The sequence below is a fragment of the Brachyhypopomus gauderio genome, chromosome 9 (assembly GCF_052324685.1).
Source record: "Brachyhypopomus gauderio isolate BG-103 chromosome 9, BGAUD_0.2, whole genome shotgun sequence".
Classification (NCBI taxonomy): domain Eukaryota; kingdom Metazoa; phylum Chordata; class Actinopteri; order Gymnotiformes; family Hypopomidae; genus Brachyhypopomus; species Brachyhypopomus gauderio.
Window position 1 is genome coordinate 19,710,372 of NC_135219.1, and position 11,613 is coordinate 19,721,984.

The following is an 11,613-nucleotide window of genomic DNA, read 5'->3' on the forward strand; positions in this document are numbered from 1 at the left end:
ATCTAGGGGACGGATCTATTCAGGTTCACCTCGGATGCTTTGAACTTAACACCAGACATGAGCAAGACATTGTCAAGAACTGTCTTACGGTCCTGCGGTGTGTAAGTGGACGTCTGTTCGTACATGCTGGCAGTGTCGAGGACGAGGAAGGTGATGCGCTCTGGGTGGGGGGGGGGGGGGGGGGTGTTGTGGAAGCAGAGAAGTGCTCTAGGGCCCAACGGATTTGTGTGGTTCACATGGAAGGATTCAGGTTAATACTCCCTACGTAAGGTGAGCATGAAGGTGAGCCTCAAATCTTCCGGCCACATCCATCGCCCTGAGCAACCTACTGCCGACCAATTAAATTCTCTGAGCCACAACGCCAGAGGTGATTGGTGGAACACAGAACTGAGTTCTCATATTACTTTGTGCTAAGTGGATTTTTTGAAGTGTCATATATTATGCTCAATAAATATGAACTGACAGATGTGGCTTTAGGTTGAAATCAAAGACTGGGAGATGAACAATCAGTTGAGTTGTAACATTGCCATCAATCCATCCATGCATGGATTCTCTTTTTTTCTTACCATCTTAATTTTGGTTAAAGTTCCTGGAAATGCATCACAGCGATGTGGATTTAAACTGTGTTTTTACATGTGTACTCCAGTGACAAAGACAAACCATATTATCTAACTTGCCAAATACACATACATGAAACATAAGAAATTAGCCTCTAGTGCTTAATGTTTGTTTTCCAAAAGAAACAACACACGGACCCCACCACCATCTCCCAAAAAAGAAAAAATAATGCCCTAAAGAGACAGTATAAATCAGGCTTTATTAAATTGTCAAAATAACTTTTTGTTTTTTAATCACCCTCGGTGCAAATGACTTGCCAACGCTTCTATACATAAAACAATACATTGGAAAACGGAAGCACATGCACCTGATAAAGAATATACGTTCATGTGAGAGAGCGAAAGGGTGCAGGACAAAGACTGCAGCTGGACAGGTAGCAGGACAGACAGCATAGCGACAGGAAAAGTTGATCAACCTCTGGCGAGAGAGAGCGAGAGAAAGAGAAGAGAGAAAAGTATGTTTGATGCACGTATGTAGTTTATGATGCAAAAAAAGGACCAGCCCTCCTATATATTCTCCAGATACGTTTAAATGTGTATGTGTGTGTTTGTGCTGAACTTCTCCAGGACAGACATAAAGGCACAGTTAGAGAGGCCACGCCTCTGTGAAAGGCCACGCCCCCGCGAAAGGCCACACCTCCGCGAACATGCAGAATGGGATAAGAAGCACGAGTCTCGCCCATTTTTCCCTCCTCTCCTCCCTTCCAGCCACTCCCCTCCTTTCCCTCCCGTTACATCACCAAAGGAGACTCACGGGGGGCATGAGAGGGGGCATAGTTGCCCGGACCGAGACTGAGAGGAACCGGGCAAATGTTCATGGAGCACTGGATGCACAGTCAAGCAGGGGTAGTTTGTAGTTGCTCGTTTATGGTCCTAGCCTCAAGTGTCTTCACCGTTCTTAAGGGTAAAACCTCGCTTTGCTCTGTCGCTGTTACAGGAAGAACTCCAGGCAGCAGAGAGAGGCTGTGTGGCACTTTATCTGCCTTTGGCCTTAGAGCGACAGGAGCTTTTTATGGCACTGAGGTCACGGGCGCACAAATCTTGAAGAGAAAGAGGAACAGATGTGAGAGAGGAGGAGAGAAGGGGTTAGAGACGGAGAGGAGAGGTGGAGAGAGATGACCACACGGAGGCAGAGTGTGTTCGGGTCAGTGCAGTCCTCTTCTTTACATCGTAGTGAACTGGCTATGAGCTTGTCTCAGCTTCTCCGCGATCTGTGGGCGTAAAACACAGTTTTACACACTCCACACACTCCGTTCGCTCAATCCCTCCCTCATGCTTACGAACGCCGCGAAGCAGAACTCGTCTCGTCACTCACCACCAACACACACTGACGCACCAAGCCACACGCTACAGGATCAAGTACATGGATGCGTGTTTCGACATGCACATACATCAAACATGCAGGCCTACGTGAGAGAGGGGAGTAGGGACTGGACTCAGTCTCGCCGCTCCATAAAACACTTTTACCGTCTCATAGAATTTCACTTGCTGCTCCAGATACAACTGCATCACCCTGTTGTAGTCATAGATCCGGTTGCTATGAAAGTGGTTCATCTCAGCTACAGGGACACAATCAGATCATGTATCAGGAACCGAGAGCTGGTCGAGGGGGATGAACATGTCCAGTATCAGCGATGGTTCCTCCTCACTGGGGGCGAGCTGAAGAGTACGGTACCTTGTAATGAGTAAGACATGGAGCTGAGGCGCTTGCCCATGGTGACCTTCTCTGCAGGGGTTATCTTGGAGGTGGCTACCAGCTTGTCTGCCTCCTTCACCTTCTCTATGGCAGCCTACAAGGACCAAATGGTGCGTAATGTGAGGGGATCTTTAGGTGTGTTGTCTGTCTGTCTGCTCCGCTCCTGCATCTGGTGGCTCCTGCCATGTGGGTCATGTGTTCAGTACCTTATGAACTCCAATGGTGTCGGGGAAGCATCCCAGAAGCCCTTTGTACTCGTGGTTAGTCTCCATGAGGCAGTGAAGATCTTTTCTGGGCTGAGGAGAAAAATAAATAAATAAATAAATAAATAAATAAAAATCACACAAGGATTATCAAACAGACAAACACACCCATACACACTTCTTCCCACACACACACATACACACACACACACACCACCCCAAGTGTGACCCCTCTGTGTTCACCCCAATCTGACCAATGACATGATCGGGTGCCATATCTGAGCTAAAAGAGGAGTCAGGATTCTAGATGGAAATAAGAAATCAGATCAACAATAAAGACGCTACCCTGGCTAGACCAACAGGAATAATACTGACAGCTACAAAAAAGCAGCTAAACATCATGTGAGGACTTGCTTAAGATGGTCCTGATTAGGACCGAGCCATATTCTAACAGCAGGCCACAGATCCAGGAGCCCAGGTGCTGATCAGACGTCTGCTGGGCTCCTGCACTTCCTGCGGCTTCTCGTCAAGTTGCCAATAAAAAGAGGAGAAACAGACAGTGTGTTCAGGCTGGCAAAGACTTCACCAATCAATCAGAGACTCCACGAATCAATGTTGGAGTTCATGAATCAATCCGAGAGTTCATGAATCAATAAGCGAAAACTCTCCAGCTCGCTGAGGAAAAGCACTCACAGCAACACACACCTGAGCGCTTGACTAATGCCCATCTATACGTGCCAGCATGCGTTCAGCGTACTAGTTTAGAGCATTTTCAGCTTCAGTCAATGTACAGCAATGTGTCACCACTACACTATAAAAATGGAAGAGGCGTCCAGACCCGGTCGGTCCTGAAGGAGCCGAGACGGATGCTTACCAGGGAACTCCTCCTGTGAGGAGACGTAGCGTACGCACCCCACAACAACCAGCTTCTGCGTGAGCGCAAGTTACAGCAGCGAAAGCTTAAAGCGGCATGATTTAACGAATGAGGTGGAAAGCCAAGAAGTGAATGTGAGGAGCGCGTGTTAGTCCGAGCATGAACGGAGAGGTTCGGCAGGAGATACGGAGCCCCGTTCTCCTCACGGCTCCCCAGGATCCAGGCGGCCGGGCCCTGGGGGGCCGCACCAGACCCGAAGGGAACACTGCCAGGATCATGTTTGACACGGACAAAAAGTGGCAGTAAACACTAAACGGACTGGACCTAAGGGCAACGGACTGGACCTAAGGGCAACGTCCTGGACGTACAATGCTGGAAAGTCGAGACAGTCTAAATGAGAAAAAGGAGAAGAAGAAGAAGAAGAGAAAGAAGAAGAGGAAGAAATTAAGGTGCACTGGTTAAACCACACTGAAGCTCAAACATGTTCACAGTCCGTGTCAAGCAGACAATTGGAAATGTAGTCAATTTTGGAATATGGGTCTCTGTGTGGTTTAGTCACCGTTACATTTACAGCTACTACTGCTAATAATGCTTCCCCTGTTTCTGCATCCCCTGTGCTTCACGTTTGATTGATTTCCTTGTTCCAAAAGCATCTTACTCAACTCATCCGCTACTTAGCACTGCCTTCATTAGCCCTTTATAAGCCCTCCATTAACACACAGTAGGAGTGTTAGAGCTGGGTGAATGCGTACGGGCAGCAGAGTTACTTGCTCTCAAAACGTTAGGGCTTGGACACACTGATGCAGTACGCAGTGTGTGGACTACAAAGTGCAGTCTGGCCTCCAGTCAAAAGAGGGCACTGTGGCTTGAATATGTACCTGCTCTGCCACCATCTGGGCGATCTCCTCATAGGTCTTCCCCGCTGCCGTCAGGGCATCAGTAAGTGTGGCCTCCCCTGGAGAAAACACCACAAGCACACTCTTGAGTCTAGAACCCCATACTTAAAAGACAAACGGCACCACACTGTGTAATTAGGGTTAGCACAAACCCACAAACATATCCGAACATGCATATATTTCCGTGGGAGCAACCAGAATCCTGCACCTTCATATCCGCTGCTGTTGAACACTGATGACAGGTTTTGGAAAGCTTTGCCGATGCGCTGGTATTCCTTTGGCAGGGCTATGAGGGAAAACACAAACACTAGTTGATAATTGCCCTGGAAATATAACCTAATATCCGAATCTGATACAGTTCCGCACACAGGTAAACGTCTCAAATTTTAGCTTAATATCTCATATTTTTCAAATGTCTCATATTTTAGCATAGTCACAGGAGCAACGTGTCCTTTAAGAGTTTTTGTCTGTGGTAATGTAGGGGTGGTGTAGGTGACCTCAGAGGAGTTTGGGGAGTTCACTCACGCCCTGTGCAACGTTTCCAGTGTTCCTGTCCCACGGTCAACAGGTCCTTCACTCCATCATCCATCGATTTAGTAAAACGACTGAACTGCTCGCACTTTTGCTCCCTAGGCGCGCACGCACACACACACACACACACACACACACACACACACACACACACACACACACACACACACACACACACACACACACACACACACACACACTTCATTTTGCAATTCAATCCTTTTCTATGCTTCGGGAGCTTCTGTATCCATGTATCTAGTTTCACCCAGTTTCATGTATCATGACCAGGCCACTATGTGAGAAGGTCCTCACACTTCCAGAAGGTCCAGGTCTGGCATTCCCTCGGGCTCTATGGTGGAGAAGATCATCACTCCAACCGTCTCATCCTTTTCTGCTTTTCTTTTCCCCATCTTCCAGTCCTGCACAACCGCAGACACCAATCACCAATAAAAACCGAACGCCACATCCTCCTTAGCCAAAGGGTCAATCCAGAGCGGTTCGTACCTTCTCGTCTTTGTAGGTGAGGAAGAGCTGGAAGACCTCACTGCTGGAGACCACCGGATGTCTACACATGCGTGACATCCAGGCCTGAAGCCTCTCCATGCGCATTTTAATGAACTCCTCCTCAAAGCGCCCTGGAAAAGCACTGCACGGTCACCTTTGCTGTCACACTAAACAGAACTACTGATTTAATTGCCACAAGTTCCTGATGTGCTAAAAGTCTTTGGAAAGTCGTTTTGGGAAAACCCTCCAGCATAGTCAATCAGCCATAAAATGCTACTGCAGTAGCGACTGACTTTTGTCTTTAATGAACGTGGTATTTCCTCTCTGTGCAGACGAAAGGGGAGCTCAGTGTGTAAAGCTACGTTTTCCTACCTGTAACCTGCTTATCAGGTAGGCACGGAATTGGGATAGCCGAACCAAATTTATCCAGAAGTCTCTCGTATAGCCAATCAAAGTGCTTGTATCTGTGGTTGACAGGCTTGTTGGTGGTCTGAAAAAAATTACAATAAAACAATGACATCATTACAACGTTAACAACGTGATGACAATGTGTTTTTGTTTTTTTTCCATTTTGCGTGCTGCGGAACTTACGTTGGGTGTAACTTGGTACTCGATGTAGCTTTTGAGCCCGTACATTTTAGAGCCCTTTTTTGGATCTGCTACGACACAGTCCAGCTGGGTCTCGGGATATTCCCACACTGGTCCAACCTCCCCACCCTGCAACCCAAAACACACCCTCAAACCCAGCACAGGACACTTCACAGCTGTTCCAATCATGCATCTCAGCGTGTGTTTATACGTCCATTAAAGGTGCAATAAGTGATTGTTTTTGCAATGATTCTTCTTCACATTATGAAACTGCCATTACACTGCCACCTAGTGGCCTGGATGTTTCATTTGAAGACTACAAAGAAATATGATTCTTAGTCTCACATAAGAATAATAATTTATTAAAATTCATAAATTATCATTTTCATAGACACTGTTTGCTGTGTAAATGTGACTGCTCCTTTAATCGCATTATTGCTACTACCAGTATCGAAATACTGCATTAACACAGTAGCCGCTCAAATACTGTGTGCTAACATGGGCGAGTGTCTTACATAGACAGACAGCTTGGTTCCTTTGGCACTCTGTTTGGATAAGAGGAACAGCTCTGGGCCTGATTTGGAGAATCCGGGGAATCTGCACATGGAGGGTGAAGGTTGACCACAGGCAAACACCATGCTGAAGACCTCCAACTACACTCAACCGCCTACATTCATTCCACGGTAAAAGCAGGAATAATCGTTTGGTACTTGTTGAGGGAGATCTTCATGGACGTCCCATGGGCTCCGCCTCGGTTCAAGGCACCATCACCCGCTTCACTCTCGGTGTAAGACGACTTCCTGTCGTCCCACTCGTCGTCCCACTCGTCGTCCTCCGCACCTTAAAAACGCATCGCACACACGCCACGCATATATTAGGCATACATTACACATTTATAAGCGCGCGTCTCACACCACTATGCATGTGAATAGGTGTGACGTATGTTAGTCGTGAACACTCTCAATACAAGTCAAACCATATGCTGGGATTTTATTAAACGGGACAATACGTATATAGACGGTGCAGACCAACTCAGATAAACAGACGTAACATTTAGAACACTTAGAAGTCCAAATGACACACAAACATTTTCTGGAAGTTTTCGTTTGGTCAAACTGGGTATAAGGTAAGGGTTTGCATGCTCCGTGCCTCTTTATGAGGGCTGACCAGTCAATGTAGAAAGCCCATAGGCCAGTTTACCAGTCACACAATAAGCCTAGGCCTAGAGCATGAAGACTTTCCAGTGGTGATTCACTGGTCTTGCAGTTGTGTCTAAGACTAGGTTTCCTCTGTGTCTGGAAAACTGGCTCTGTGTCTATTAAAGGCACAATTAGCATTACTGTAGTTGACCACAACACAGTCACAGGGCATCATTTTAAAACAAGAGACACTTCTGAAAACACATGCTGGTGACATCTGTTGCACATCTGTTGCAACATGCAGCATGTTAGATCCGTTAAATACACTCCAGAATGAACGCACGCTATACCTGTGTAATCTATTAAGTATGGATAAGGGAAAATGTCTTTGGAAAGAGAGGGGAGAAATGACTTATTATTTCAATTTAACAAGTTTGATGCATGTGAAGTTACAACTTTCTCCATTCTGTTCTGACCCACATGTATTTGCGAGCGTTAAAACACAACATAGTATTTCGGTGCAACAGGAACAAAGACCTCGGCACCCTTTAGAAACAGACATGGTCCCTCAAATGGGAATTTGTTGCTACATATGAAAATGGAAAACACCCTATAAAATGTCAATAAAATTTAAATCTGTGTTTAGCAGAGTCGTGCAGCTACTCCTCAGAGTTTTCCGTCTTTACCCTTAGAACTGTTGTGTTACATCATTCAGACATTCGGTTATTTTAACCATAACGCAATAAAGACAGAGAATTTGTCAGATTAATACAGAATTACTTAATTTATACAATTATATCACAAGTTCCACATGTACTATAAGTGGTTATTTATAATAGATATGGTCAACCTAAAAAAACATTACCATAACTCACTCGGATGCAGATTTGTCCCGAGTACATTCTGTTCTTTCAGTCCGTATCCTCGTGTTATGGGAAAGACTGCAGGGGACGACGAGTGAGGATCTTACCTGGGCCCTGGTAGGCCTGAGGGTGGCCCTGCGGACCAGAGCCCCACACGTTGCTGCTGGTCTTGCCCGTCTCCGTGCCCTCAGGCTGGGCGGCCCAGTTATTGGAGAACCCCCCAGAGGCATTGGTGTCGAACACCGCCCAAGGGTCATTACCGTTACTCTGCAGGGAACGAGAAGCATGTGTTGAGGAGGAGGCAGCGTGGGAAGGGAAGACCGAACCTGCACCGCAGTTCCGTTCACTCGAAACCGTGAATCCACGAGCATTAATACGGCGGTGAGAAATCAGAGTGCGACGGGGGACTCAGATCTGCGATTTATGTTACATATTGCGATTACTAGAATGATTTATGTTTGTTGGATCGTACCGTGATACATCATCACACCCAGAGAACACAGCAGGTGTTTTAGATCAGTACGGACGGTTACACCACACGATCCAAAAATATCACCGATTTGTTAGGGTGCTGATTGCAGGCTTCTGTGATCTGAACATCAGAACGTCCAGCAAGGTGATTAACAAATGATTGCACATTTTTTACTGTTCAGCAGTAAACATTCTGTGTCGAACGTAATTTAATTATGCTGCATCTGCATGTGGTTTACTAACCACTATCGTTTGGCAGATCAAACTAACTCTGGACACATATGGAAAAATAGCTGAGCATCTTCGCAGTTTCAATTCTGTGATGTTCTCCAACACCTGTCCTCATGTGCTCTCTCGCTATCTGCTTCGCGTTAAAGTGTACAGCTGGGGTCAGGGAATGTGCACCGAAACCCTCACGCCACACAGAAAGGAAAAGGTCGCTAGAATATGTAACCTGTGTGCGACAGCTGAAATGGACAAAAGTGCCATCGAAGTCACTGGCTTCTCTTCGGTAAACATCGTAAGCTTCCTGTGAGGCGTAGATTCAAACGACACTCAAACCCACTCAAATCGATATCTGACTTTAAAAACCTGCAGTCTGAAAGAGTCTATTTTGAGACCGCGCTCTGTTCGGTAGCCTTGTGCTTCGGTGCAGAAAGTGCACACAATGAAGCTACAGAGAGAGAGATCAGCTGACCCCCCCTCCAGCTCAGATGGGGGGGTCCAAACGGACACACGTCCTCAGTTCAGTATGTCCTTGTGTGTGTGTGTGTGTGTGTGTGTGATGACACACACCTATATGGACACAGCATCAACGAACCTCTGGCCTTGAGAACCTAAAGGCAAAGGCCATTTTCTACACAATAACACATGCAAAGAAGAGGAGGCTTGATTGCTTTCTCTGTATCCCTCGTCAAGCAACCAGAGACTACGTGCCATGCATATGGAACAGATCTGGACCATGCTGAGAATATGTATGATTCACGTGTGTGTGTGTGTGTGTGTGTGTGTGTGTGTGTGAGCAGAGGCCACAGAGGGCAAACAACCGAGTAAAGTGATGTAGCTAACATGAAACAAAAGAAACAATGAAAATAATTATAAAGACAGAAAATCTGCAATTTATCACTGCAAATGAAAACACTACAGTATCTCTGTGGACAAATGGTAATATTGTTCTCTGACACATTTGTTTTACTACCTTGTATTAACTCAGATTTAAACAGTGGTTGTGAAACAGTGATTGAATCATATTATAGGTGCTCATCAGTTTAATTTGGAGATGTTGTGTGTGTATAAGTCGAGACGCTTCATTCAGACGCAGGGACATTCATCCGTCGGATGGCGTGTGTGAGATGGCGGTAAATGGAGGGGGGAGGGGCTTGGAGTGCAAAGGAGGAGGGGCTTGTAGTGGAGAGACAGCAGTTAGGAGAGCCTCCATGCATGGCCCCCAGCCTCGTGCAGCATGGCACGCTGGTTTACCTCTTCGGGGGTAGTGGAGGAGAGGGCTGGGGTGACTGGGGACACCGGGGTGACTGGTGTGACTGGTGTGACTGGGGTTTCCAGCTGAACTACATCCACCTTGAAGGAGAGAGTTGACATCATCACAGAGTATGTGCGAGGAATGGGTTTCCCCAGCAAACCCAAAGGAGGGCTCTCACGCAGAGTGTTAATGGCATGGTGTTAACCCTAACCATGGAAGCTGGCACTAACCAGACACAATGAACACTTTCCCCCCCACAAACACAGCACGCAAGAACCACAGCACGTCCAAGCAAGGCCAGCGAATCACATCGTGATCTGTGTGACAGGACACACCGCAACTAGAAACCCAACAACGGGCAGGGTCTGTGGCATAGAGCTGATTTAACAACGACGGTTGATCTGACAGGCAACTCATGATGACGGACAACTATGAAGACCATGTGGTCTCCTTCACCGGCTAACAGAGGGGAACTAGTAACAGACCTCGGACTGACCGTATGGGATAAAAGCTACTATTCTTGTCACAGTACCATCAGCCTCTTAAAGCCACAACTATACTATAGTTTCTTCAAATGACTTAAACCGTAAAAGGAAAAGGTAAACTAATGCAAAGTTCAGCCATGCTGAAAATTGCAGCTGTTTTCACTTCTGCATCAGACGAGAGAACGTGTGAGAAGACACGACCAACAACTTCTGCTATTGTTCCCAATGTCTCACTGCGTCACGAGCCCATGCCACAATCATTTCTACAACTCTTGATCAATTCACAGCATGCACCATCACGTGTGTGTGTCACATATGCTACACACGCTCACTTCCTTGATATGATATTGTATTTATTTATTTATTTAGTTTGAACAATTAAATTATATTTTTAAGGCTTCCTCTACGGTTTATATAGTAACCAAAGGTGTTTATTACTACAGCCTAAAGTGATGGCGTGTGTGTGTGTGTGTGTGTGTGTGTGTGTGTGTGTGTGCTGAAGTACATGGTATACTGGTATGTTTCTAAATATAGTTAGATTCATTTTGATAATCTAGTGTTGTATTTTAAATGGAAATGATAAATGTTTGCATCTTTCAGATGTTATTTACTGAGAATCCTTGGAACACAATAAATGCTAAGAAGAAAGTGAATTGATATTTATACTTGTGAGCTACTTTAGCACTCTTTCAGGACACTTACTCATACATGCTGGAAACCACAGTTTAGCATGTACAGACACCCCCATCATGAGGGTTATAGGCACTGGCAAGGCCCATGCAAAAACACTTCCGGTTAACATGTGATTCAGGTATGCAAAGCTGTTAAATTAATAATGTATTTAGCAATTTCAACATCAATACAAAATAGTCTTAATGGAGCTCTCATCCTAATGGTTTTACATTTTTACTGATTTTAAATTTGCCTAGATCAGCTCTGCACTAAACTAATATTCTTCCTGTTCAAGCCTCTGAACCCAAATCTGTCAAGAGCATAAAAAGAGAACGCGACGGAAAAATGACGCCACTGTTCAAAAATGATGGCACGCTGATAAACGATTCGCCGTGCGCTCGGTCATGCATGTCCCGCGTCGGACACGGTACAGTTTCCTCCAGCCGGTAGTTCAAGCCACACCAAGACTCCTTGTTGACAGCAAAACAACGGATCCATTGAAGTTCCACTTCTCACAATGTCATAATAGTCCAAAGAACTCCCACCCACTCTGAGAAGCGTTATAATTTCATTTCCATAACCTTCCCTTTGAGC

The 11,613-nt window shown here is 45.9% G+C and overlaps 1 protein-coding gene across 2 annotated transcripts in view; it reads right to left on the reverse strand.

The window, feature by feature from the left end:
* Window positions 1-798: 798 nt before the first annotated feature.
* snx9b (sorting nexin 9b) overlaps window positions 799-11,613 on the reverse strand; it is a 14,645-nt gene continuing 3,830 nt past the window's right edge. The window contains exons 5-19 of one of the 2 annotated variants that reach the window (XM_077017781.1): window positions 9,862-9,960; window positions 8,019-8,178; window positions 6,620-6,749; window positions 6,425-6,506; window positions 5,913-6,038; window positions 5,694-5,811; window positions 5,322-5,452; window positions 5,130-5,236; window positions 4,812-4,915; window positions 4,495-4,572; window positions 4,269-4,345; window positions 2,520-2,609; window positions 2,293-2,407; window positions 2,085-2,176; window positions 799-1,828 (exon numbers count right to left, since the gene is read on the reverse strand). In XM_077017781.1, coding sequence (XP_076873896.1) covers window positions 1,781-1,828; window positions 2,085-2,176; window positions 2,293-2,407; window positions 2,520-2,609; window positions 4,269-4,345; window positions 4,495-4,572; window positions 4,812-4,915; window positions 5,130-5,236; window positions 5,322-5,452; window positions 5,694-5,811; window positions 5,913-6,038; window positions 6,425-6,506; window positions 6,620-6,749; window positions 8,019-8,178; window positions 9,862-9,960 — 1,557 coding nt within the window. In that variant the 3' untranslated portion in view covers window positions 799-1,780. The remainder of the gene's footprint in view (window positions 1,829-2,084; window positions 2,177-2,292; window positions 2,408-2,519; window positions 2,610-4,268; window positions 4,346-4,494; window positions 4,573-4,811; window positions 4,916-5,129; window positions 5,237-5,321; window positions 5,453-5,693; window positions 5,812-5,912; window positions 6,039-6,424; window positions 6,507-6,619; window positions 6,750-8,018; window positions 8,179-9,861; window positions 9,961-11,613) is intronic. The other variant, XM_077017782.1, reaches the window with a different exon arrangement.